The sequence below is a fragment of the Nuphar pumila genome, chromosome 2 (genome assembly GCF_984573655.1).
Source record: "Nuphar pumila chromosome 2, dmNupPumi1.hap1.1, whole genome shotgun sequence".
Classification (NCBI taxonomy): domain Eukaryota; kingdom Viridiplantae; phylum Streptophyta; class Magnoliopsida; order Nymphaeales; family Nymphaeaceae; genus Nuphar; species Nuphar pumila.
In genome coordinates this window covers 144,865,726-144,892,194 of record NC_143250.1, presented here as the reverse complement: position 1 = coordinate 144,892,194, position 26,469 = coordinate 144,865,726, and the positions used below count along the sequence as shown (strand labels likewise).

Genomic DNA, 26,469 nt, shown 5'->3' with positions numbered 1-26,469 from the left:
TGATTATGACAAATATATATGTGTGTGTGTGTGTGTGTGTGTGTGTGAATATTTGGTACTAATGAAGGTACAAAACTATTGAGTTGAAAATCATAAATGCAAGTTATAATGACCCAATCTGACCATATAGATTTGTTCAACGTAAACGGACCATCAATCATGTTTTTCCAATACAAGAACAAATTTTTTTTCGAGTCGTGAAGTCTTGACACATTGTGGGCCATTGATTTTTGAAGCCTTGAAAAACCTGCTTATGTGTTGCAAATTCGCAATCACATAATTCAAAATCCATTTTCTACTACAGAAAACAAGTAGATCACATTTATAGGGTTACAAAAACAATAGTAAAAATATCAAATAGGTGATTCCTACTCAATAGTTATGTACCTTCAATAGTATAGCACACACACACACACAGTCTTTTATGTCAAATACCACAAGGTATAGTGGCGGATTGAGGTAGCATATCTTGTAACTGTCAGGTTTTGTGTTCAAATCTCACAATTGTGACCATTGTAAAAAAAGATCATAAAAAAGGAGCCAATTCAAGCTCACAGTAAGTGGACCCAATCTAGGTTTAAGCCTAACAGAGATGATCTTGAACAGCCCAAGGCCTGGTCATTCAGCTCTTTTACCAGCACCATACGTGATAAATTCAAAGTCACATATAACAAACTGTAGACAGACATTGCACCTGAGGTATACTTGGAGCCCTTGAGAATATATCCCAGGTCCTCTCTGCCTTAATTTCCTCTTTCTCAAGTAGAACATCTGCAAAGAAAAACATGAAAATACTATATAAGAAAATGTTCCCCCATGTAAATGACATTAAAGAATTGCAGAATCTAAATTTTTTCAAATATTGATCCACTCATTGAGTCATTCCATGTTTTGTTCTATGCAATTATTTCCAGTATAAAGAGCTTAAAAAATTGATTATGAATAGTTAAAAACTACCCTCTAGTACAGTTGAGCTCATCGACCTAACCTGTAATGGTTTCTACAGCAGAACGGTACTCTCGTATAACCGCACAACATTTCGCTATGGCGAAACGCATATACTCCTCTCTGAGAGCTTCTAGCTTTGGTGCAAGCTGTGCAATGCAAATTTAGACATTATAAAAATGTGATCTGGGACTAAAATCCTGCCAATTTAAGAACAATATATACAGAAACATGACAATTTGCACAGACAAATATCGACCACTTACATTTGGTATAAGATCACCCTGTGTTCGATAGTATGCTTTTCCAAAGGCTGTCATTCCAGTTTGCAGAATCAACTCCTCTGCAAGAGCTGAAGCTTCAGAAGTAGCTTTAGCAGAAATCCAGCACAAGTTGTCTAGGCCAAATATCTCCACTTCGATGACCCTAGCTGCCCATCAATGACAAAGGTGAAGCAATCAACAAAATAGTGATCCAAAGAATACGTCACAACAAACTGCCTGTGAAACTACAGAACACGATTAATTTCAAGCATGGTAAAAAAAAGTCAAGCAACAAACTGTTACGGCATCTAACATGACAGCATAACTGGTACAGGTTCCAACAATGGTAAAGGTTGTTCAACAAGATAAATACTGATCCTTTTAAGTGCTGGGTCAGAAGATAGAGTTGGGATACATATGGAACTCATTCCGTGTGTTCGTCTCGTCACAATACAAAAAACTAAGGACAGCTCAAAGAAACTAATTCTACTTTTATATCTGTCAAGAATAAAAATTAATTGTTTTTATAAGAATCCTTATTGCTCGGCATTTACGGCGGAAGCATATGATTTAGTATTTGCAGATCATATTTTCCTATATATCACAATCTTGCTATGACACTACAACGAAAAGAGATACTAGTGACCGCCAGGAGGATTAGTCACTATTTTTACCAAGCAAGCGACGGATAAAGCCATCACCACTAAGCAATAAAAATGGGGAATCACCCACCCACTCCTTGCGCTTTATTTTCCTACCCATCATGGGCTCTCTCTCTCTCTCAACCGGAGGAAGATGATGCCCATGGTTCAAGGAAGATCATCGGCCAATAGGGTCTGATCGAAGGTTTGCAACAAGGTTTCATGACGACCATGTATCATCACCTTCACTCATCAGTGAGGTATCCAGCAGGTAACCTCTCTCTCTCTCTCTCTCTCTCTCTCTCTCTCTCTCTCTCTCTCTCTCCACACAAAGTACCATTTTCAGGGTTTGTCTTTCTGTTAATCACATGTTTAAATTTTTTAATAATGGCCTTCTAATTCATGGGAATAGTTCATCGTAGCTTTTTCTTGTTTGTTGGATTTTATCATGTCATCTTGGAATTTTGGGTGATTGTGTGTTTCTCGATGCTAGGGTATGGTTTGTGGTAAAGAGATGCTATGTTAGAAAATGACTTTGAATATTTTAGGTTCGATAATGAACCCATACACATGCACATTAAGTGCGAATATACCCACTTAAGGGAACAACACAAGCACATCAAGTGCTAATACATAAACCCATAAAAGGGATAAATATGACTTAAGTCATAAGTTGAATATTATTAAAGAAATAGAAAGAAGAGGGTAAAAACTCTATACAATGGAGCATAAGCTCCTCCAAGGAGTGAAGGAATTACAAGGGGGAGACCCCTATTTATAACACAAGAGAGGAGCTACCTAGGGGGCTCCCAAAGGAGTCGTTGGGAGCCCCCAACGGTCACGTTGGGGGCTCCCCAACGACTCTTTGGGGAGCCTCCCTAGGTGGCGCAAACCACAAAAAAGAGAAAAAATAAAAAAAATAAAAATAAAAGTAAAATTACAAACATATTCCAAATGGAATATGCGTAAAACTGTGAAATGTCTAAACTACCCCTATGCCTATAAATAGAGAAATATATATTTTATATATATAATTAGGATAATACATATGCATATATACCATATATGAATATGTATTATCCTTTATATATATAAAATATATATAATATTACAAATGTTGAATGATACATTTTAACACCCCCCTCAAGCTTTGTGTGGGGGAACGAAAAGATTGAAGAAAGCAAGAGGAAGAATCTCAAGGCTTCAAGAGCCTTCAGTACGAATGCCATTGCAAATGTTTTCCTCCAACGTCTTTAACGATGAGCACCTTCCATGATCTATCCAAGGTACTTCTTTTTCTCTTATCTTCAAGATCCTGTGGAACAACAACAAAGAAACAAGTAAAACATATCTTTGCACTTTACTCAAAAAGGAACATTTCTAACAAACTCAATTGAAACCATATCGGATGACACATCCACAAAACAATGATGCAAAAATATAACTTATCATAGAAATTTGAAGCACATGATAGGATAATTATTTTAGCATGAAAAGTAAATTTAGAAAACCAAAGTTTTAAAATCATACATCATGTTAAAGAGTGAGCGGAAGCAAATTATGCGGAAATGAATTGCAAGAATGCATAATGCATTCATAAGGTCCAACATTGGACAAACATAACCCCATAATGGGGAATAACAAAATGGTCCACTAAGGGACACCACAATAAGCCTACGAAGAGGCATAAGCTATATATGCTTTATTGAATGAGGACCTAAAAGGTCATAATGAGCATATGCATGTACTATTATGAAATGAATTAACACTTAAAGAAAATCATTAATGAACATGCTCCAAACATACTTTAGTCAAAATGAACACGGATGCAAATGTTCAAAAGCATGATGAATATGAACTTCAAGGGGCTTTAACACGCATAGATCATCAATAGAGTTTTTCACATCTTTAAGGAGAAGATCTATGTCAAACAAATGTCATATATATAGAAGCATGATTTGACTAAATATATTAAAGCATCCCCACCCAAGATTCAAAAATGAATATCATTTGAGACAAAAGACTCATTTTGCATATCAAATACAAAAGATGCTGAAAAACTATAAGCACTTCATATATAGATTAAATACTAAAATATCAATTTGATTTAAAAACATATCATAGATATGATTCACTTGTATCTAAAAACACAAGTTATGAATGAAATTTTGCAATTTTCAATAGTAGTTCATCCACTACAAGCAACTACCTCATTAGTCCTCCAAAACCCGTAAATCAAGTATATAAGCTAATAGATCAAGAATATAAATAAAATGTCATTAAAGGCCAAAGACACACACTAAGGTGTGTAAAAATACCTCTTGTATATATATAATAATACTTGAAATGAGTGCATCAACGACAAGAACAAGAGAATACACGCCAACATGGACAAAAAGCATCTCTTGTCTACGTAAAAATACACTCAAGATTAAGTATGTTCAGCTACTAGAACAAGAGTATTAAGCCAACCATGGGCTAAAAACACAATACATCTCTTGTCTACATAAAATGGCACTTGAATTGAGTGAAAGAAGCCAACCATGAGCATACAACTCAGCGACTAGAACAAAGACACAAATGCCAACATGGACTAAAGATCACACACTATGGTGTGAATCAACGTGTCTTGTCTACATATAATAACACTCAAGACAAGTGTGTTCAGCTACTAGACCAAAAGAGCAAAAGCCAACAAAGGGCTATCAACACACAAAGGTGTAATAAAATTCTTGTCTACATATGATGACACTTAGATAAGAGTTATAAAAGGAGAAGACTTTTGAGGTAATAAAACTTGTAATGACAAACATATATATAAATCAAACCTTGAATCAATAGAACAATATTCTTCAAAAAGAATACCCATAAAAATAACATTTTGGAATAAACTATGTAAAAGTATCTTCAACAAGATACAACAACCGATAGAACAATATTCTTGAAAATAAATGTGTGAACATACGCACACCAAGAACATATGGAACACTTGTGCACAAAAGCACGAAATCACAAATGTGCAAATGCACTCATAATTTTCATAAACAATAAAAGGTTGGGCAATAATCCCTAAAACCTTGATTTTAATATACCTTAAAACATTTTAAAGTTTCAAACATCATATATCCATCACATTTATATATAAATAAGAGCATCCATAAGATCAATGGCCAACATCAAACTAGTGACACACTCATATACCAAATCATTCTAGAGTCCCAAGGTGCCCATAACTCACCTCAACCACCATCTATAATATGGTAAGTGGACAATCTAAAATGACATAACAACGAGTGACACACTTATAATTAGAGATCATATACCAAATCATTCTAGAGTCCCAAGGTGCCTATAACTCACCTTAACCACCATCTATAATATGGCAATTTGGACAATCTAAAATGACATAACACAAGGTGTCCTTAACTCACCTCAACAAACATCTCTAATATAAAAATAAGGCCAAAACAATGATGCATTAAAAAAACATGTGATGGACAAATATAAATGCCATAGAAAGGCAATAAACACTTTAGGAATTATTTTTCAAAGAAAAGAGGACCGATTAAAAATTGAATCAAAGGTCCAATATAATCAATCACAATAATATGTTTTATAACAACAATTTTGCATAAACATGAATTATGTTTAATCTTCAAACGAAGTCATTTATACAAAAAAGACTTATTATGCAACTAACACAATTATGAAATATTAAGCAACATCATGCGTAAGAATCCATTTGGAATAATCAAAAAGTCAAAAACAAGCTTCAACTATGATAGATATAAAGTGCAATTAAATGCATACCAAATGATAATAGATGCACTTTTATACAATGCAAGATTTTTAAATGACAATAATCTTGAATGAGCAAATAACAAACTTAGGCCAATATAGGCATTCATAAAGATGGTGAAGTTTGAAAATCTTATGAAATCCACTATTGTAACTTAAAAAATGATGCTCACAACCAATCTCAAAAGATCCACAAAGTGTTACAAGCTATGTCACATGGGTGCGGGTGCGACACGGGTGCGGCACAATTTTAAAATTTTTGGACACGGGGACTCGGCAAAATATATATATATATATATATATATATATATATATATATATATATATATATATATATTTTTATTTTATTTTTAAAATGCCACAGCTGACAGCACAGTCTGTGTGTCTGTGCACAGTCACAGACTGTGACTGTGCACAGTCACAGGCACAGCACTGTGCACAGTCACAGACTGTGCACTGTGCACAGGCACAGACTGTGCACAGGCACAGACTGTGCACAGGCACAGACTGTGCACAGGCACAGACTGTGCACAGGCACAGACTGTGCACAGGCACAGACTGTGCACAGGCACAGGCACAGCACTGTGCACTGTGCACAGGCACAGTCTGTGACTATGCACAGGCACAGGCACAGTCTGTGACTGTGCACACTGCACAGACTGTGCACAGTCACAGTCACGCAGCACAGTCACAGTCTGCACTGTGCCTTTTTTATATATATTTTTAAATAAAAAATATAAAAATTTGTTTTTTAGGGACATTTTTGGACTCGGTCAAAGTTGACCGAGTCCAAAATGTGGACGGACTCGGCCTGGACTCGTTGACCGAGTCCGACTCGGCATTGACCGAGTCTGGGCCGAGTCCGAAGCCGCACCCGAGTCCGCACCCGTGTCGGGGCGTGTCGACTCGGGTGCGGCACCTCCTTAGCCGAGTCCGTGTGACATAGGTTACAAGTATTAATGAATCTTTGAAGGATATTATGCAAGGGAAAAGATACTCACAAACAATCTTCTCACAACAACCATGAAATCTTCATAAAAGAGCATATACTCACAAGAATATTATAAGGACCAAAAGGCTCCTTAAAGAGAGCTCAAAACACACAAAATTCCCAAAGAAGGGAGAAACTCCACTAAATTGAGAGAAATCCCAACAAAGAAGAATAATAGATTTGTTAAAAAACCTTATAATAAAGTAAGATTGTACTATGGCATAAATCTATAAAATTAAACATTTATTGAGGAAAAATTCAAAAGCTCTTAAGTTTTATCAAAAAACATGACTTAATTCAACCGGAATTATATATATAAAAAAAAACTTTCTTAATTAAATGTTGCTCATATAAAAAGGACACATTAGGTAAGTGAATCAAAACTTATTAAGGAATTTTTCATATATGCCAAGCATTTTTCGAAAAACTACATCTCACAAACATTTTAATCTAAACATACCTTTCTTTAAAGACTTACCATATATAAAAGGTATTCTTATAAACAAAGATAGGTTTAAAATATAAATTCAAGGCTCCAATGGTCATAAATCTTTACCGACCCATTAAGTTTTGAGCAATCATATATCTAATTTTTCGCCAAACAAGTTATCATTTTAAAAAATTTCAAAGAAAAACATACGAAAAAGTATGTATATGAAAAAGATTCAATAGAGTATCAAGTAACTCAAATTTTTATAAAAGGACATAATGACAAAGAGTACACATAAAAAAGAACATATTAAATTTTTCATACAATACTTAAAGAAATAGAATGCATACCGACTAACTTTTAGAAAAGAGAGAGAAATGAATACTTCACCATTTTTCTTTAAAACTTTCTTGAATACCACGCTTCCCGATGCACCAAAGAGCAACTCGATCTCAACCTCGCTCTGATACCATGTTAGAAAATGACTTTGAATATTTTAGGTTCGATAATGAACCCATACACATGCACATTAAGTGCAAATATACCCACTTAAGGGAACAACACAAGCACATCAAGTGCTAATACATAAACCCATAAAAGGGATAAATATGACTTAAAGTCATAAGTTGAATATTATTGAAGAAATAGAAAGAAGAGGGTAAAAACCCTATACAATGGAGCATAAGCTCCTCCAAGGAGTGAAGGAATTACAAGGGGAGACCCCTATTTATAACACAAGAGAGGAGCTACCTAGGGGGCTCACAAAGGAGTCGTTGGGAGCCCCCAACGGTCACATTTGTGATCGTTGGGGGCTCCCCAACGACTCTTTGGGGAGCCTCCCTAGGTGGCGCAAACCACAAAAAAGAGAAAAAATAAAAAAAGGAAAAATAAAAGTAAAATTACAAACATATTCCAAATGGAATATGCGTAAAATTGTGAAATGTCTAAACTACCCCTATGCCTATAAATAGAGAAATATATATTTTATATATATAATTAGGATAATACATATGCATATATACCATATATGAATATGTATTATCCTTTATATATATAAAATATATATAATATTACAAATGTTGAATGATACATTTTAACAGAATCTTGATGTTAAATGATTAAATTGGAAAATGGAATTTGTTTTACATATTCTGGAGTTCTTCGGAGTGTTGCTATGAATTATGTGGAATCTTGATTAACATCCTGATACTTTTGAGGAACATCGTTGCTGAAGACTGAACACATGACTATCACCTTTTGTTATCATTCCTTCTTGTTTCTAGTAGTAGTACCCTATCACTTTAGCTAACCGACCTTGTTTGACTGATTTTTGTTTTCTTTAGAAAAACTCATTAATATAATAGTTTTTAGATGCCTTTGCTTTTCTCCGAGGAACTCTGTCATTGATCCACGAACCCCCATGAATAAATTAGGACGTTAACATCAGCATGATACAATTAACATATATGCTATGTCACATGGGTGCGGGTGCGACACAGGTGCGGCGCAATTCCAAAAAATTTGGACACGGAAACTCGGCTATATATATATAATCATATATAACAATAAATTAACACATAAAGATTGTAAATTTTAAAGCAAAAATAAAAAAGCAATTCTTAACAACACAAACTTACCAAAATATAATGCATAAAGAAGCGTGTGAGTGTGATAAACAACAAAACTTATCATAAATCTGCCTCACCGTCTGAATTAGAGGGAAGAACAGGATCGAGGTAGTCCATGTTGAGAGTATGTAAATTATGTTCTCCTTCCAAGTCAAAATCGTCTGGATTTACATCCCAATTCTTGGATGGTCCACAATTGCATAAAAAAATGACTATATTAGTATCTAACTTAAAACTTTGAATGCAAATATTTAAATACAAACTTTGAATACAAAGAAAAAAAAGTACCTATACTCTTCTTTGGTGCGACGAGAAATTAATCGTAGATTTGAGTGAACATAAACCAAATTCTCTGCTCTTTTACTAGTGAGTTTGTTTCTTTTAATGTTGTGAATTTAAACATATGTACTCCAATTTCTTTCACAATAAGATGATATAGCAGGTTGGGATAACAACTTCATTGCAAGACGTTGCAGATTTAGTGTCTCTAATCCATATGTTGTCCACCAATTAAGGGAATTTTCCTCGTCCCTTGCCACAAGTACTACTAAAGAATCAAATCTCCAAGTAGAAAACTTGTCAAACTCACTATTTACAACCTTAAACATGTGAGGATCATTACAAAGTCTTCCCAAATATATCATTCTATTTCTTGATATCTCAGGATCTTTATTTGGAGAAACACGACCAACACCTGATGTCAACCATTTTTTTGCGTAGTATTTTGGATTGAGAGAGTGTGCCATGCAATACAAAGGTGTATTGTTTTTATCCCATCTTTTCACTAAAACTGAATGTATATGATTATAAAATTCTGAATCATCAAGTGCAATATCTTTCTTCTCATGTTTAAAAATGATACTTTGAACTTTTTCAATCATATTGTCCCACATTTCATAAATTCTATGAAGCATGGGTACATCTCTGTCAACTTCTCTCAACATTTCCCAAATAGACTCTGTAAATTCAACAAAATATGTAATTTTATCCCACCAAAAATCATCACAGATGCATTTTTTGATAGCTTGAGCCTTGACATCATCTTCAGTACGATAAAAATCACAATCTTGATCAGCCACCATCATCATCAATACATTCTTAAGTTGCTTAATTCTTTTTATCATAACAATGAGAGAAGCAAAACGAGTTTCAACAACTTTCAGTAAATTGAGATCAGAATGCCTATTAAATATAGAAAGGGCATGATGATGGTTTACAACAAAATTTCTAATATTTCGAACATCATGCTCTATTTCCTCAATCTATAAGCACATTTCATGTGCATGTGCATCATCTTTTGATGGATTGCATATACTCTTAAGTGCCAAATTTAAACTGTGTGCTGCACAAGGAGTCAAAAAAATATGTGAATATGTATCTTCACTTGTCAAATTTATTCCTGCACGACTACAAACTGGAGCATTGTCAGTAATGATTTGCACCACACTTTCTTCACCCACTTCTTTTATCACTTCGACAAATAATCTCTTTAAATATTCATCATCTTTATACTCTCCAGATGCATCAAGAGTCTTCAAAAAGATTGGCCCATTAAGTAAGTAAGCAATGAAGCTTATCAGTGGTCGCCTTTGTATATCAGTCCACCCATCAGAAACAATCGACACTCTATGTCGTTTCCATGCAAATTTTTGGGTCTCTAACAAGTCTTCAATTCTATTTTTTTTTCTCTGCAAGAATGACTGTTCTTAGTTTTTCTGAACTAGGAGGCACATAACCACTCAAATTGCAATTAGCCAAAGATGTAATCTTTCCAGTATGGACTTCTAGCTACATTAAAAGGAATTGAGCTTGAGTAAAAGAATCGACCAATCTTTTTATCAATTTCTGCTCTTGCCATGTTTTTGAATGACGCTTGTATTGTTTTATTGTTTTCCATCTTTCTTTTCTTTAAAAGCTCTTCTTGTATATCACTAGCAGTAGGAAAAGATAAATTAATCGAATCGCTTCTCATCTCTGCAATTTTCTTCTTTTCAGCTTCCTCTTGTTCTTTTTTTAATTGCTTTAACATGTCTTTGTCAACCCCAGAACATGCCCTAATTCCTTGACCACGAATATGCAAAAGATGTGCTTTCACACGCGTATAAGAACCTGTGAAAACAGTGTTACATAGATTATAATGAAACTGCACATTCCCACCACCACCACTACTAGCTTTTACCCTTTTTGTCACAAGCCTCCAAAGTAGTTGAGAAACTTCTAATTTAAGGTTAGAACTTGAACCAAATGTATTGACACTACCGCTAGAACTCGCCATTATATCTGAAAAATGAAAACTGAAAAGAAAATAAGTAAATAAAATAAAGTTAATAAACACTTCAAAATAATAGTAATAGGAGTTACCCCCTATCTAACGCAAAAAAGGAGGGGCAGGGCAAGCCCCTGCTGAACCTTATCCGTGCCAGGGGCTTCGCCCTTGCCAAAAAGCCAAAGGCAGCAGGGGAAACGAGGAGGGGCCGAGCCCCTCTTCTGTGAATCAAAGGCAAAGGGAGGGGCCGAGCCCCTCTTCTGCGAGCAGAGGGTGCAGGGAGGGGGAGTGGGTGGGGGCCTCGTTTCCCTTCTGTCCGGCGTGGCAAGGCTCAGCCTGTCATCCGAGCCCCCTCCTTCCCCCACTCCTTCTTACCCCTGCCGAACAAAAGGAAAACGAGGAGGGGCTCGGCCCCTCCTCGTTTCCCCTGTTGTTCGGCGGGGCAAGGATCGGCCTGTCAGTTGAGCCCCCTCCTTCCCCCACTCCTACTTCTTACCCTTGCGATAAAAGGGAAACGAGGAGGGGCTGAGCCCCTCCTCTATGAATCAGAGGCACAGGGAGGGGCCGAGCCCCTCTTCTGCGAGCAGAGGGTGCATGGAGGGGGGGCAAACAGAGGGTACGGGGGGAGGGGCTTGCCTGACATAAGCGAAACAAGGAGGGGCCAAGCCCCTCCTTTGTGAATAGGAGGCACAAAGAGGAGTTGAGCCCCTCTTCTGCGAGCATAGGGTGCAAGGAGGGATGCTGCGAGCAGAGGGAGGGTCGATCGACATACCTGTTGAGTGTTGACGGAGGGGGAGACGGTGGCTGCCTGTGTGTACTGTCGCCGGAGTCTGAATCGTCGGCGTGGGTGTAGGAGAAAGCTGCAGGGGCTGAGGGGGAGAGGCAAAATCGAGAGGGTAAGCCCCTCCCCCTGTCGATAAACCCCTTTTAGGGTTCGGCTGCAAAAGAAATTTGGATCTGGGTCGGGTTCGGACCCGACCCGACCGGGATCCAAAATGTAATTTAAAAATCGAAATGGACATTTTTGGACTCGATCAAAGTTGACCGAGTCCAAAATGTGGACGGACTCGGCCTCGACTCGTTGACCGAGTCCGACTCGGCGTTGACCGAGTCCGACTCGGCGTTGACCGAGTCCGAAGCCGCACCCGAGTCCGCACCCATGTCGGGGCGTGTCGACTCGGGTGCGGCACCTCCTTAGCCGAGTCCGTGTGACATAGCATATATGCAAGGATTTTTCTCATTTTTAACTTTCCTTTCTACAGAGACAACTGGCAATCAGATCTTGAAGCAAGTCATAGTAGAGTGGGTTACTTATTCTCACTCTCTTTTACTGTCATTCACTATATTTAATTTTGTGATCACCATTGCAGTATCCATTCTGCTTACTGTTTTTTCCTTGGAATGGGGCTATTTTTTTACCACTACTGTTGTATGCATCCTTCAATTTACTTGCAACAGCATATATGCTTTCCTTGATTTTTTTTAAACTTGATTAATCTGCTTGTATAATTTCTTGTATTTAATGGAGTATGCAAATAAAAGAACAATTCAACCATATAAAGAGGTGATGTTATTTGTTAGTATGTTGAAGCACTCCTATTTGTTAGCTGATTAAATTGGAGTACAGAATTTGTTGCATATATTCTGCAGTTCCTTCTTACTCTTCTTTTTTTATTCCTATTAAATGTAAATCTTCCTATGTCCTAAAGCAGTTTAAGGGTGAACAGTTAAGTAATCTACTTGTGTTGGGAGTAGGGAGCAGTGATGCAAAAACACTCATGTTGGTGCCAAACTTTAGAGGACAATATCCACATATATGCACACAGGATATATATATATATATATATATATATATATATATATATATATATATATATATATATTAAAATATATATATATTTTTTAATATATATATATTAAAATATATATATATTTTAATATATATATATATATATATATCCTGTGTGCATATATGTGGATATTGTCCTCTAAAGTTTGGCACCAACATGAGTGTTTTTATAAACTTTGCAAATTATACTTTTGCCCCTTGCAGAAAGGGGGGTCCGGGGGCTCCCCCCGGCGCGGGTCCCTATGCACTATGACATAGCGTTTTTTTATATATTTTTTTAAATAAAAAATATAGAAAAAATTGTTTTTTTTTTGTTTTTTCACCCTACAAATGGACATTTTTGGACTTGGTCAACATTGACCGAGTCCAAAACAAGGACGGGTTCGGCCTCGACTCGTTGACCGAGTCTGACTCGGTGTTGACCGAGTCCGGGCCGTGTCCGAAGCCGCACCCGTGTCAAGGCGTGTCGACTCGGGTGCGGCGCCTCCCTAGCCGAGTCCGTGTGACATAGATTGCAGCTCTTCTAACAGTTGCTAGTAAGTACAGTCTGGAGGTTGCTGATCATTTTTTAGGTAGTTCAATTTATTTATTGGTGTTATATATATGGAATACCTTTAAATTATTTTTATGTTTAAGCTATGTGAGTATGCAAGGTGGGGGCCACACAACTCACTTCACAAGTGATTGCATTTTTCTCTATGGCCTTCATGTTGGCGCTGAGGGCTTCTGTATTTTTTTAGTTGAGATTGGGCAATGCTGACGGCTTCAGCCATCACCAAAGTTGTGAAAACTGAAAATGTGGCTTCCAAAGGAAGAATAGTGATTGCCTGGAGAGTTTGGGTGACAACCAGAGCCGTTGCTACTATTTCCTGCAATGGGTTTTCCCGTGACAGATGATGGTCCGTCACTGCTTCAAACAGTGACAGCCGGGGCTACTTTTGGCAACAGTTCAGGACCCGTCGCTAGTGGGTCCGTCACTGCTTCAAATAGACCACTACATGATGAAAAGGTAAGGTCACAAATTTCCAGAATTCTCCACTGAACCTGATACAATTTCAAATCATATTCAAAATATTGTCACAAATATATGCAATATTTCTGAAAATATCATGAAATTATCATGTGGTATAATTTTAAAAAAAAAAGATCTCAAAAAAAAAGTTTGCAACATTTCTAAAATACCCTGATATTTATCACTATATTTTCAAAACTTTTCCTTGCTTATGTTTTCTATATTTTAAATACAAGTACTCTTAGTTTCTATTTTTATTTTTAAGAGCTTTTTTGTGTTCTCTTTACATTCTTGCAAAGAAAATTACTGAAACCGACTTCTTCTTATTTTACTATTATTGTTATATTGTATTTTTTAGTGCAGAGACTTTTGCCAATAATTATCTAAAAACTTATAATATCCCAAGAACTAAGATTTTACCTACAACCAAGACATGACTATGACTGAAAGTTATCCAAAAACAAAAGATTTAAACTGTGAAAATGGTTTCAGAAAGAATAAATGAACAATAGCAAGTCCTACAACACAATAATATTCATCAATCATTAAATCCATACTACATAAATTGTAATAATCTGCAAAGTAAATATTCAATAGTGCATGCTAATTTGTATTTCACCAATCAACTGACTCATTTTTACTGCTTAAGCAACATGAAGGCAGACAAATGACAAGTTCTCATTTTGCATTGCCAACAGAAAAAGTTCAAATTTTGGAAGAATAGAAAGGCAAAAGAATGAGTGATTAGGGTAGATTGAGACTTACATGCACAAGCACGCACATTAGAGTTCACATAATCAGACTTTCTTGAAAAGACCCTTCCACTGACAGCTGCATAACGCATATTTGGCTGGCTATGTATAGTTTGAATATCTGTCTGCAAAAGTAAATAAATAGAATGCCACTTTCTTAGATGGTAAATTTTAATTAAAAAGTAGAGAATAAAACAAATGTCATCAAAATAATTTTTTACTAATAACAAAAAAAAGATGCAAAGGTATCTAAGTGTAAACCATCAACCATGGTAAACAACATCAAACCTCAATGAATGGACGATTAGGATTTGGATAGTAGCATGCAAGAAGAGCCACCGCAGCTTCCCTATAAGCCAACCGCAGTTTCATATCTTCAGGGATATGTGTTTGATCTTCTTGGCCTGTCTCAAAAGTACCTTTTTGCTGCAAATAAAAAAAAAAGGAAAATAGGGATTTAAGAAATTAAAGTGCATCATAGTTTTATAAATAAACTTATGCATGCAAACAGACATAAAATACTTACCCTCTTCAATGCCTCCAAAAGCTCATCTCGTTCAATATAGTCCTTATCCTTTCTTTGAGTCAAAATTCCAGCTTCGTTCCTACAAAACAAGCTCAACTTCTTCAGAGAATCATTCGTTAAATGGGGATGGCTATCATAGAACTAGATAACTCAGAAACTCACAATATATTCTGCAACTCTGCTCCAGTAAAATCGACTGCGAGTTCTGCAATTTCCTTAAGGAGGATCTCTTTCTCTTGTTCTGACCGAAAGAATTTGTTCCTCCCATGAACCTGCAATATGCATCTTCAATCGTACCTTAAAAAAACAAACTCAGATGCAAAAACTGCACCCATAAATCTCCATAATAAACAATAGCACTGGATGCAAACCTGTAATATGGCGAACCGTCCATTTTTTGATGGCTTTCCAACACGTATAATCTTATCAAACCGACCCTTCCTTTTGAGAGCATCATCCAGTAATTCCGCTCTATTAGTTGCACCTATGACCAACACCTAGCAAAGCAAGACCTACAATGAACTTCCAATATCCTTGGTTATTTCAAACATATAAACAGAATTATTATTTTGGTTTCCTTCATACTTGTGAAGTTGAAACTTTGAAACCATCCATCTCCGTAAGAATTTGAAGCAAGCCTTGTTCCCTTTCTGCACCACCCTGAGATGGCACAAACCAGAATTACAAAAATAAACTTCAAAACATATATGGATTAACAGCATTAGATGGTTAAAATGCCTTAGTTATTTCTTTGTCTTTTAACTTTTAAAGATTAAGGAAGCATACACCATAGACAGGAAACAACAGAATGGTTTTCATGATGAATGGAGTCACCTGATTGAGAAGTCAGAACCAGAGAAAAAGGAGAAAGAACAGAAAAGAAGCTGATTAAAGCTAGACACATAGAATTGCACGAAGAGAAGAAAAAGCTAGATGTTTTTGAACAAGTGCTTCATTTCATGACAGCAGTTTTAAGAAACCAGAGAAAAGAAGAAACAACAGAAAAGAAGCCAATTACAGCCAGACACAAATAAGTGCACCAAAAAGAAGAAACAGCCAGATGTTTTTGCATAAGTGTTTAATTTCAAGAGAGCAGTGTTGTCTTGGTTATTCAAGAAATGAAAAAGAAAAAAAAAACATAAGAAAAAATGCATGCATCAAAAGAAGAAAAAGGTCTTGGTCTTTATGCATAAGTGCTTCACTCCAAGAGAGTATTTTTCCCTCTGTTATTCAAGAAACAAAGGAAATACCCAAGAAAACAGGTAAGCCCAAAAGAAGAATGGATTGGTATTGTGTGCAAGTACATTTTTTCAAGAGTGCAATTTTCTTTGCTATTCTAGAAATGAGAGAATGCACACAAGCAAACATGTTAATTTTCATGTGATGACGTAGTTCACCTAAGATTAGAACACTATAGTTCATAATCCTGGGTCACTTTCAAAAGTGTAGCATGCAATTCAACATTCCAGCAAATAAAGAATCACTGTTGGACAAAAAAATTAGGATTTAGAGTCAGAAAATGTACAAGCAGATACCTTTGGAGTTCGGACATCCTAATACAAGAAAATACACAGAGTTTTAAAAAAACATCAAGGACAACTGGTATGTTCAGAAAACAGTTTGCTTGTACTACATGCAACTATTCTCCGAACTTAATTTTGAAAACCAAGGACATGGTGCCTTCAGATTCTATTGAACAATCTCACATGAAAAATCAAGTCATTCTTGAAAAGGGAAATAACAGAAAACATGTGAGAAGTAGACATAATGGAAATGATGCAAAACTCCATGTCAAAGACAAACAAATGCATAGAGAAAGAGAGATCCCATGAAGCTTGCCGCAGATTGTTAGGTGGTAATAATATAGACTTAATTATTGGAAAAAAGAAAAGATAGCATAAACATTAAAGTCAAAGAATTAAAAGTCTGCACTATAAGCCATCTCACCCCTCCAATATCTGGTCCACCACGTTTGCCTCCAATAGCATCAATTTCATCAATGAATATAATGGATGGTGCAAAACTTCTTGCACTAGCAAAAAGGTCCTTGACACGAGCTGCTGCAACACCAACAAACATCTGCAAGTCAAGGATTTAACATCAGCAATTAGAAAGGTCAAGTAAAAAATCAACCATAGGTATAAAAATCCAAAAACCCGTGTGACACAAGCACATATGCTAAAAGCAAATATCATGAAAATGGTTACATGAGAAATTACATACTAGAACTATCGCAGCACAAGAACATATGTAGAACCATTGCATCCAGGACCAAAGCAGGTTGAAGACTAAATGATAAAGAAGAAGGTTTAAAATCATGCATAAGCATAAATATGACAGCCAATTACCTCTACGAAATCAGTTCCATTTGCAGCAAAAAAAGGAAGCCCTGATTCACCAGCAATTGCTTTGGCCAGTAGTGTTTTACCAGTCCCAGGAGGTCCATGAAGGAGCACCCCCTTTGGACAATAAATACCTTTGCTCTGATATTCCTCTTCATTTTTCAGTATTTTCACAATCTCCTGCAGTTCCCTCTTTATGTATTCCTGACCAGCAAAATCATCAAATGTGACCCCTGTAGTTTCCTCTGCAGAAATAAATTTGGCCCTGGTGAATAAGAATATTGATTAGGAACTCAGTGAATAGACATCTTATCACTGCATCATTAAACATCATGAAAACTTTGCTTCTGAGCTTATCTCTAACAAGACACAAGAATGCAATAAAGACAATACAAAATAAAAGGTTGAAAAAACTTCATTGATGAGATATTTTGGAAAAAAAGAGATATTTCAACATATAAAAGAACTTCCAAAATTTAAAAAAAAAAAAAGGACTTTCAATGCTGCATTTTCAATTTAAAATATGATCAAACTTCCAAAACTTTAAAAATATGACGAGACTTGCAATGCCTCATTCTCAATTTATCATGAAAATTAGAAAAAAAATACAAAAAAATTTCCCCTTCTATTTCCTGGATATTTTGCCAGAAAAGGGAAAAACACAAAGAAAATAGACAAGAATAGTAAAAGTCAAAGTGAAGGGTGAGAAAAGTTTGGTAACTTTGAACAGTCATGCAAACAAGAATCAATGTCAAGCATGTACCTAATTCACTCCTACCAATGCATAAGATTTAGTCAAGAGTGATGTGTTAATAAAAATGCATAGGAGTTTGTACATTAATATGCTGTTGTTGAAAACTAAGATCTTTTCCTTGTAGCTTTTGATCTGTATCATGGATAAAGTTTTCACTGTTAAAAAGAAAAGAAAAGGACATAATAGATTAACAAACGTGATGGTTAGATGACACAGGACTCCATCTTAGCCAAGAAATCTCAGATATGAATCGCACAGGTGGCCATTTCCAAGCTTCACAAGCATAAAACTTTCTGCAAATTGCATTTAACATGGTAGGGTCTATTTATCCATAATTTCATCAACTGCAATTAACATAAAATAGGAAACCCAAGGCTGGCCCTCTTAGATGGATCAAGTGATGAAGAGGAGGAGAACCATCAATCAAAGTAGACAAATGAACATCCACTAGAGCAATGCAGGTATTCAATTAATATAACCATAAAATATAAAAAGTGTGTAATGAATTAAAATGATCTTCTGTCTCAGCATCACCAACTAAAACAGGTATGTTTGATGTAATGGAAAATGAGGTGAACTTCACATACCTGCTCTTACCCAATGACCCAAGTGCATGGCGTTTAAGGGGTCGGCGTGCTTTTTCAGGTGGTTTTCCTAAATCACAGGGTATTATCTTTGCATAGATTGGTTGCATTACTCTGTCAATCCAGATGTATAAACCAATCGCAAGAGTGAGACGCATGGACCAGATAACAGCAGTGGCAATTGTGGAATAGACTTCAGCACGCACAGGATCAATGTTTATAACATCAACATTTATAAGTTGCTGGTGCAACTTGTGCCACACACCATTCCAGCAGTCAATGGGCATCCTATCCAACCACATGCCGTTGAAATACGATCTCCCTTTTAGTATCATCTTTCAGATCTTCTGGCTTCCCATCTTTGTAATATGGCAAAATAACTGCAAATGAAACCAGCCAAAAAAAAAAAAAGAAATAGAAAAGATACTTCAGCTAGATTTTCTTCAGTTAAAAGGATAGCTTTTAGCAACACAAGTAACACAATCTAATTCTCCTGTCAATATAGTGGTATGAGTAGCACCAGAAGTTACCAATGAACATAATCAAACTGAGAGAGCAAGCAAGTGAGAGAGAGAGACTACAAATAAAAACCAAAATTTGTAATAGTTGGAACAAGATTCTTTTTAGGATTACACAAACTAATCAAATCAAAGAAATGGAAGAAATGTAAAAAAATCAAATGATCCAAAACGCACAACTAACCTGAGATTGTCTGACCATAATTTGAGTACTCCATGAAATGAACGTGATTCGAGTCAAGGAGTCTGTGAAATTCACTATAATCAATCCGGTGTGAATTTTCCGGGTTCCTTTCAGCTTGCCCTGCAGACTCAGCAAGATCCTACTCCAAGATGAGGCCATCGTAAGCATCCTATCCAACTGTATATCTGCTTTTCGCTGCAAATTCTCCAATCTTTCTTGTTCTCCATCCTTCAATTTCTGAACAAGAGTACTATATCAATAATCTGTTGTTGTTGTTGTTGTTGTTGTTGTTGTTGTTGTTGTTGTTGTTGTTGTTGTTGTTGTTGTTGGTGGTGGTGTTGGTGGTGGCGGTGGCGGTGGCGGTGGCGGTGGCGGTGGCGGTGGTAATGATGGATTCTTCAAAATAAGAAAACAGAGAAAAAGGGTTTTCACATTTTATTCCAATAATTTGGAATTGTTCACCAGTGTCTTGCTATTCAAAATTGATTCATCGTTTAATTCCCTTCACTCCGTCAAATTTAGCCCACATTGACTCTCTAGATAAATCCCACAAAACCCAAAAATTATTGCATAACTCGAATTTGTGAAAACAAAACAAGCAAAATACAAATAAAAAGCAACAATGACGATGCTGAAAGTGAGTTTGTCATTATACCAAGAGAATTTCGCAATAGTTTTTCAAGGATTCATGGAAGGCCTTTAACAAAAATTCCCAAAACGGTTAAGGCTCCGTTTGGGAGCCGCTGTTGGGAAGGGTGACGAGTTGGGAGACTAAATCGGCCGATTTCGCAACAGCATCCTCACGCAGATGTTGTTGAAATCCACCGATTTAATCTGCATTGCCCCTCCCAACTCCTCTCTGATCTCCGCCACCACTCCCAGAATCAAGAAACCAAGCGACGGAGATGGACGGGGAGTCGGTGAATCCCCGTCGCGGGATCCCAAACAGAGCCTAAAATTCCCAACAATGCATTGGGACTCCAACACTCCTTGATCTTACCGAAATCACTTTCAGCATGTAAGAAAATAACTCAACCAATGCCAATGTACATAAACCTCCACTAAACCCTACAAATTCTCCCGCAACTCCAATCGAAACGATCAAACTTCAAGTAGAAACAAACAAAACTAACTAAAATTCTTCGACAATGCACGAAAGCACAAACAGATAACAACATTCAAAGAAAAATAATAAGAAGATAAGGTATCAAAGCCGACCTCGACGACTTTCACGGGATCGCCGCCGACCCCTTCGGTGATTTCCGAAACCACGTCCACGTCCGAGAAATCGGAGACCGCTCGAATCGATGTCTCCGTTCCTCTCCTGCCGATTATCCTGGGGAGGAGGGCAATCGGGGCATCCTCGAGCCCTGGAGTTACAGTTTTCGGAGGGAGCACTACGCGAAACCCTAGAAAACCGGGACGAATGCTCCTCCTTCTGCGACTGATCGATAGGGAAGAAGAGAAACGGGGGAAATTGGGAAGAGAATGAAGATGGGAAGGAGAGAGTGGCCTCGCGAGGACGAAGTTCATGGCGTCTCTGATGGAGAGAGAGTAACGGGCGGCATTTTATTATCCCGTTTGGAGGGAGGCCGGGGAGAGCAACGATGGCATGGGGCTCGCTCCTCTTTTTCCCTCGGTGGGTGCGTGAGCTCGTCCGCCCATCTTTTGTTTGAAATGTGAAAATGATTTGGGGACTCGAGGACGAGGGATTCGTATTCGACTCGGGAGTTTGATTTTTTTTTCAAAAAACGGGGCAAGAGGACACGGAATTTTTAATTTTTATTAAATGTTTTAACCTTGAAAGATGAATTTTTATATGTAATAAAAATATTAAAATAATGCCGAACGTGTCAGTGCATGAGTCAGCACGTTCGGTGGTATCTCCAGGGACACGCAGCCAAAATGGCGTGTCCCTGTGCCATAGTTTTCAAGGGTTGTGTTCAATGTGACAAATACCGTAACATTAACGAAAAAAATGTGAAAATATCATAAGCAATTACCTAAAAGTTTTAAACAGCAATTTGTTGCGATATTTTCAAAATGTCACAATTTTTTAGTAAAAACATAAATATCGCATTTTAAACATGATATTTATGTTTTTGACGACCATTTATCATGAAAAACGCACGTGCTTTTGTTTTAAAATGTATTTTTTTTGTTTGTCTTTATTAATTTGAATTTTTTATTTGTTTATTCTTGCCGATAACTCCGCCTGTGTATAATTGTTTAGTTATACATTGTCGGTCCCAAGCCCAGATAAAGGAGGAGGGTTGCGGTACGCCTGTGACAGCCAGCATAAAAACTTAGTCATACCCTATGAATATGAACCAATATGAGAATTTCGTTGGGGCGTTCCCTACTGAGCGACGCACTGTACTCTATAGGCCCGGAGGCAGTGATAAATGGACAAGGGTTGCTAGGTCGTCGCCCAGAAGCGACGCGTCACACCGGCGCCCGGGTGTGGTGTCAAATAGGCAAGGGTTCCCTCACTTTGTTGGACGAGTGGGGGTAAAGAAGTTAGTCCAAGACCAAAAAATTAGGTTAGCCACTTGGAACATAGGGTCTTTAACTGGTAAGTTGGTAGAGTTAGTAGATGTTATGTGTAGGAGAAAGATTGATATTTTATGTCTACAAGAGACCAAATGGGTAGGTGAGAAAGCAAAAGTGATAGAACCTTGGGGATATAAGATTTGGTATACAGGAATAAATAGGAATAGGAATGGAGTAGGGATTGTTATGAGTCGTGAGTTTATAGATAATGTAGTTGAGGTCCGTAGGAAGGGTGATAGGATTTTACTTATTAAATTAATATTAGGTACATATATTATTAATATTATTAATATTATTAGTGTTTATGCACCTCAAGTAGGTTTAGATGATTCCACTAAGTGTCAATTTTGGGAAGATTTAGATGGAGTAGTACAAGGGATATCTTATGGAGAAAGGTTTTTCATTGGCGGTGACCTTAATGGGCATGTAGGCATTAGTAGGGATGGATTTGAGAGTATCCATGGAGGCTATGGTATAGGAGAAAGAAATGATAGTGGAGAAAGGATTTTAGATTTTGGTTTGTCCTATGATATGATCTTAGCAAACACTTGGTTTAGGAAGAGGGAGTCTCACCTAGTAACATTTAAAAGTGAGGTTAATACGAGTCAGATAGATTTTTTCCTACTTAGAAAGAGAGATAGGGGTTGTTGCATCGATTGTAAGGTTATACTGGGAGAAAATGTAGCTACACAACATAGAGTCTTAATTTTAGATCTTAGAATTAGACAATGCCGCAAAGGGGATAAACATAGGATAGATTCTAGAATTAAGTGGTGGGCACTAAAAGGAGCTAAACAAGGAATGTTTGTAGAACGGGTAGTTAAGGAAGTTGATTGGTGTCTCGAGGAGGATTCAGAATCTATATAGAATAAGATAGCGGGTGGCATGAGAAAGGTGGCTAAGGAGGTATTGGGTGAGTCTAAAGGCGGTGCACCTAGGTAAGGATACATCGTGGTGGAACGAGGATGTCAAATTAGATATTAAGGTTAAAAGAGAGTGTTATAGAAATCTAAGTAAAAGTCGTGATAATGAGAATTTGGAGAAGTATATGATAGCAAAGAAGGAAGCTAAAAAAGTAGTTTGGAACGCGAGGGATAAGGTATATAAGGAGGTTTATGACAAGTTGGATACTAAAAAGGGTGAGAAGGATATTTATAGGATTGCAAAAATGAGAGATAGGAAATCGAGAGATCTGGGTATGGTTAGATATATCAAAGATAAAACGCAAAGGGTTTTAGTCAAAGATGAGGAGATTAAGGAAAGATGGAAAGATTATTTTGATAAGCTATTTAATGAAAGTCATGCTCAGGATCTTGGAGACTTTTCCATTCCTTTTCATGAGATGAATTGTGACTTCATGCGCAAGATTCAAAAGAAAGAAATTGCAGAGGCTTTGAAAAAAATGAAATCAAGAAGGGCAGTTGGCCCATATGGTATACCTATCGAGGCTTGGAAATGCTTGGGAGAGAAAGGTTTAGAATGGTTGAAAAATCTTTTTAACAAGATTTAGCGGACAAATAAGATGCCTAATGAGTGGAGGAAGAGTACTTTGGTGCCTCTATATAAGAATAAGGGTGATATACAAGATTGCATAAACTATCGTGGTATAAAACTCATGAGTCATACTATGAATCATTGGGAGAAGGTGATTGAGTCTAGGTTGAGGAAGGTTGTAATGATATCGGAGAATCAATTTGGTTTTATGCCTGGAAGATCTACTATGGAAGGTATACATCTTCTTAGACAACTTATTGAGAGAAATAGAGAGAGGAACAAAGATTTGCATATGGTTTTTATTGATTTGGAGAAGGCTTACGATAGAGTACCTAGGGACGTTCTCTGGTGGATAATGATGAAGAAAGGTGTTTCTCTTAAAGTACATTAGTATAATTAAAGATATGTATGAAGGAGTAGTAACCAATGTCCGCACTTGTGGAGGGGTGACAACCAATTTTCCTATAACGGTTGGGTTACATCAAGGATCTGCTTTAAGCTCTTTCCTATTTGCTATAGTGATGGATGAGCTTACGAGATCAATTTAAGAAAATGTGTTGTGGCGTATGTTGTTTGCTGATGATATTGTTTTGATTGAGGAGTCTAGAGCTGGGGTTAATGCTAAGTTAGAATTATGGAGACAAACATTGGAAGCAAGAGTTTTTAAGTTGAATAAGAGTAAGACAAAATACATGGAATGTCGATTTAGTAAGCAACGAAATAGAGATGGGAGTGTAGTGAAGCTTGGTGAGCAAAAAATATCGGTGGATGATTCTTTCAAATATTTGGGATCTATCATTCAAAAGTATGGAGAAATTGATGGAGATGTAAATCATAGGATAAAGGTTGGGTGGATGAAATGGAAGAGTGCAACTTGAGTGTTGTGCGATCGTAGAATGCCATTGCGGTTAAAGGGAAAGTTTTATAGGACGACTATTAGACCCGCTTTACTATATGGTACGGAATGTTGGGCTGCCAAGAGACATCATATTAAAAAAATGAGTGTAGCTGAGATGCGTATGCTGAGATGGATGTGTGGAAATACAATAAAAGATAAGATTCGGAATGAGGAGATATGTAAGAAGGTAGGCGTTGCACCCATTGAAAATAAGATGAGAGAGAATCGTTTACGGTGGTTTGGACATATTTGACGAAGGCCTAATGATGCTCCAGTTAGAAGGATGGAGAAATGGAAAAATATATTAATTAAAAGAGGTCGGGGTAGGCCTAGGAAGACATGGATGGAGGTGATAGGAAAGGATATGAATGCTTTGAACCTCACCGAGGACATGGCATTGGATAGAAATGAATGGAGGAGAAGGATTCATGTGGAAGACCCAGAATGATTTTCTTTGTTGGTTCATATCGCCGACCCCAATTGTTTTGGGATGAAGGCGTAGTTGTTGTTGTTGTTGTTTATTGTTGCCGATATTTTGTTGAAAAACATGCTAATGTTTTCAAACATTTTTTATTTCTCACTAGTTGCCGTTTTAAACTTTTGTTGTTACGGTTGTATTGGGCCATGATAAAAGGCCGACCTAAAGATGGATGGTTCAGATCAAGGTTGTCATCAAATTAAGAAGATGAAAGCAGGAAACATCTTGAAAAAAAAAAAAGTTTTTAGGGGTGTTTGTTTCATGCTCTTTCCTACAAGAGGGGCTCTTTTGCATAGGAAATAGGCAGCTTTCCTACAAAAGAGTATGACAGAAATATACACATAATACATAAAAAAAAAACAGCTTTTCTGTCCAAATGAGTATATTTCTCCTCCTGAGAAAGCGCTTTCCCACCAAAGCGGACCTTTCAAACGAAAGAGGCTGCCCTTGAGTGGGAGTATAACAAACGTCCCCTATGCATGTCAAACGGGAAATCTTTTTTTTTTTGATGGGCAAGTTGGGGTTAGGCAGACTCCTACCAGATATCTCTTAAGCCCCATGTGTCAGAGGGATTCGAACCTGAGCCTTGAGCTTGGCACAGGACCCTGCTTACAACATGGGATTTTTGGATACCACCTCGGTGGTATGTGAAACGGGAAATGAAAAAAAAAAAAAAACAACTAAAATTTTAATAGGAAATTTTAAGAAGAAAACCCTAATAACATAATAAATGACAAGACCCAACTATGCAGATCTGGTTTGACAGTTTACAACCAAACTTGAGATCTAACCAATTCCCATGAAGTTCCAGTGCTTTTCATATGATATATTACAAAGAAGTAGATTTTACCAGGCTTGGTTCTCACTCTGTCCAAACCAGTTTTACTGTCAAAATGGGTTCATACTTTCCCATGAGAAAACACTTTTCCTCTAAAGTCGCCCTTTCAAAAAAAATAGACTTCCCTTGAGGGTGTGTTTATGTAACGCGAAAGGACACTCCATCTTCAAGAGACTTCCCTTGAGGGCGTGTTTAAGTACATACCTCTCATCTCTTGAGCTATCACAAGAACAGCGTTCTCCATCTTTATCTTCTTTTCACCAGCCACCATGTCTCTCTCATTTTTCTTTGTTTTTTTACTCTATTTTTCTCATTATTTTAAAAAGATATCATATCAAAATTTCCTTTTCATGTGAGAATTTTTCTTGCATCCAAGCGTGCCCTAAGTGTTGATACTTATATGGGTAGGTTTGGGTTAACCCTGACCTGACCGGTTGACAACCCTGGGTTATTTGCGATGCACCCATGTAATCCTGAAAAAAATCACAATATTTTTTTCACAAAATCACTTATTGTAAAAATATCATGGTTTTATCGCGATATTAACATTTTAAATATATATTTTATGTTCTTATTATATTTTTATTTATTTCTTATATATCTTTTAAATTTTAAATGTACTGATATTTTCTAATTGAGAAAAAAAACATTTGTTTTAGTGTCATGAGATTACCCGTTGCCTAAAAAATCCCGAAACCGAGATCTGTGACTAGATTTTCTACTTT

General features: G+C 36.8%; 1 protein-coding gene across 1 annotated transcript; it reads right to left on the bottom strand.

The window, feature by feature from the left end:
- Window positions 1-661: 661 nt before the first annotated feature.
- On the bottom strand, window positions 662-26,015 carry LOC149847454 (putative inactive ATP-dependent zinc metalloprotease FTSHI 4, chloroplastic). The gene is given in 17 exon segments (XM_089994096.1): window positions 662-771; window positions 989-1,094; window positions 1,212-1,375; window positions 14,589-14,700; window positions 14,864-15,001; window positions 15,102-15,180; window positions 15,264-15,373; window positions 15,473-15,598; window positions 15,687-15,761; window positions 17,049-17,180; window positions 17,450-17,708; window positions 18,785-19,074; window positions 19,076-19,161; window positions 19,484-19,588; window positions 19,591-19,720; window positions 20,702-20,853; window positions 25,949-26,015. Coding segments are annotated over 17 exon segments (2,241 nt in total).
- Window positions 26,016-26,469: the final 454 nt, after the last annotated feature.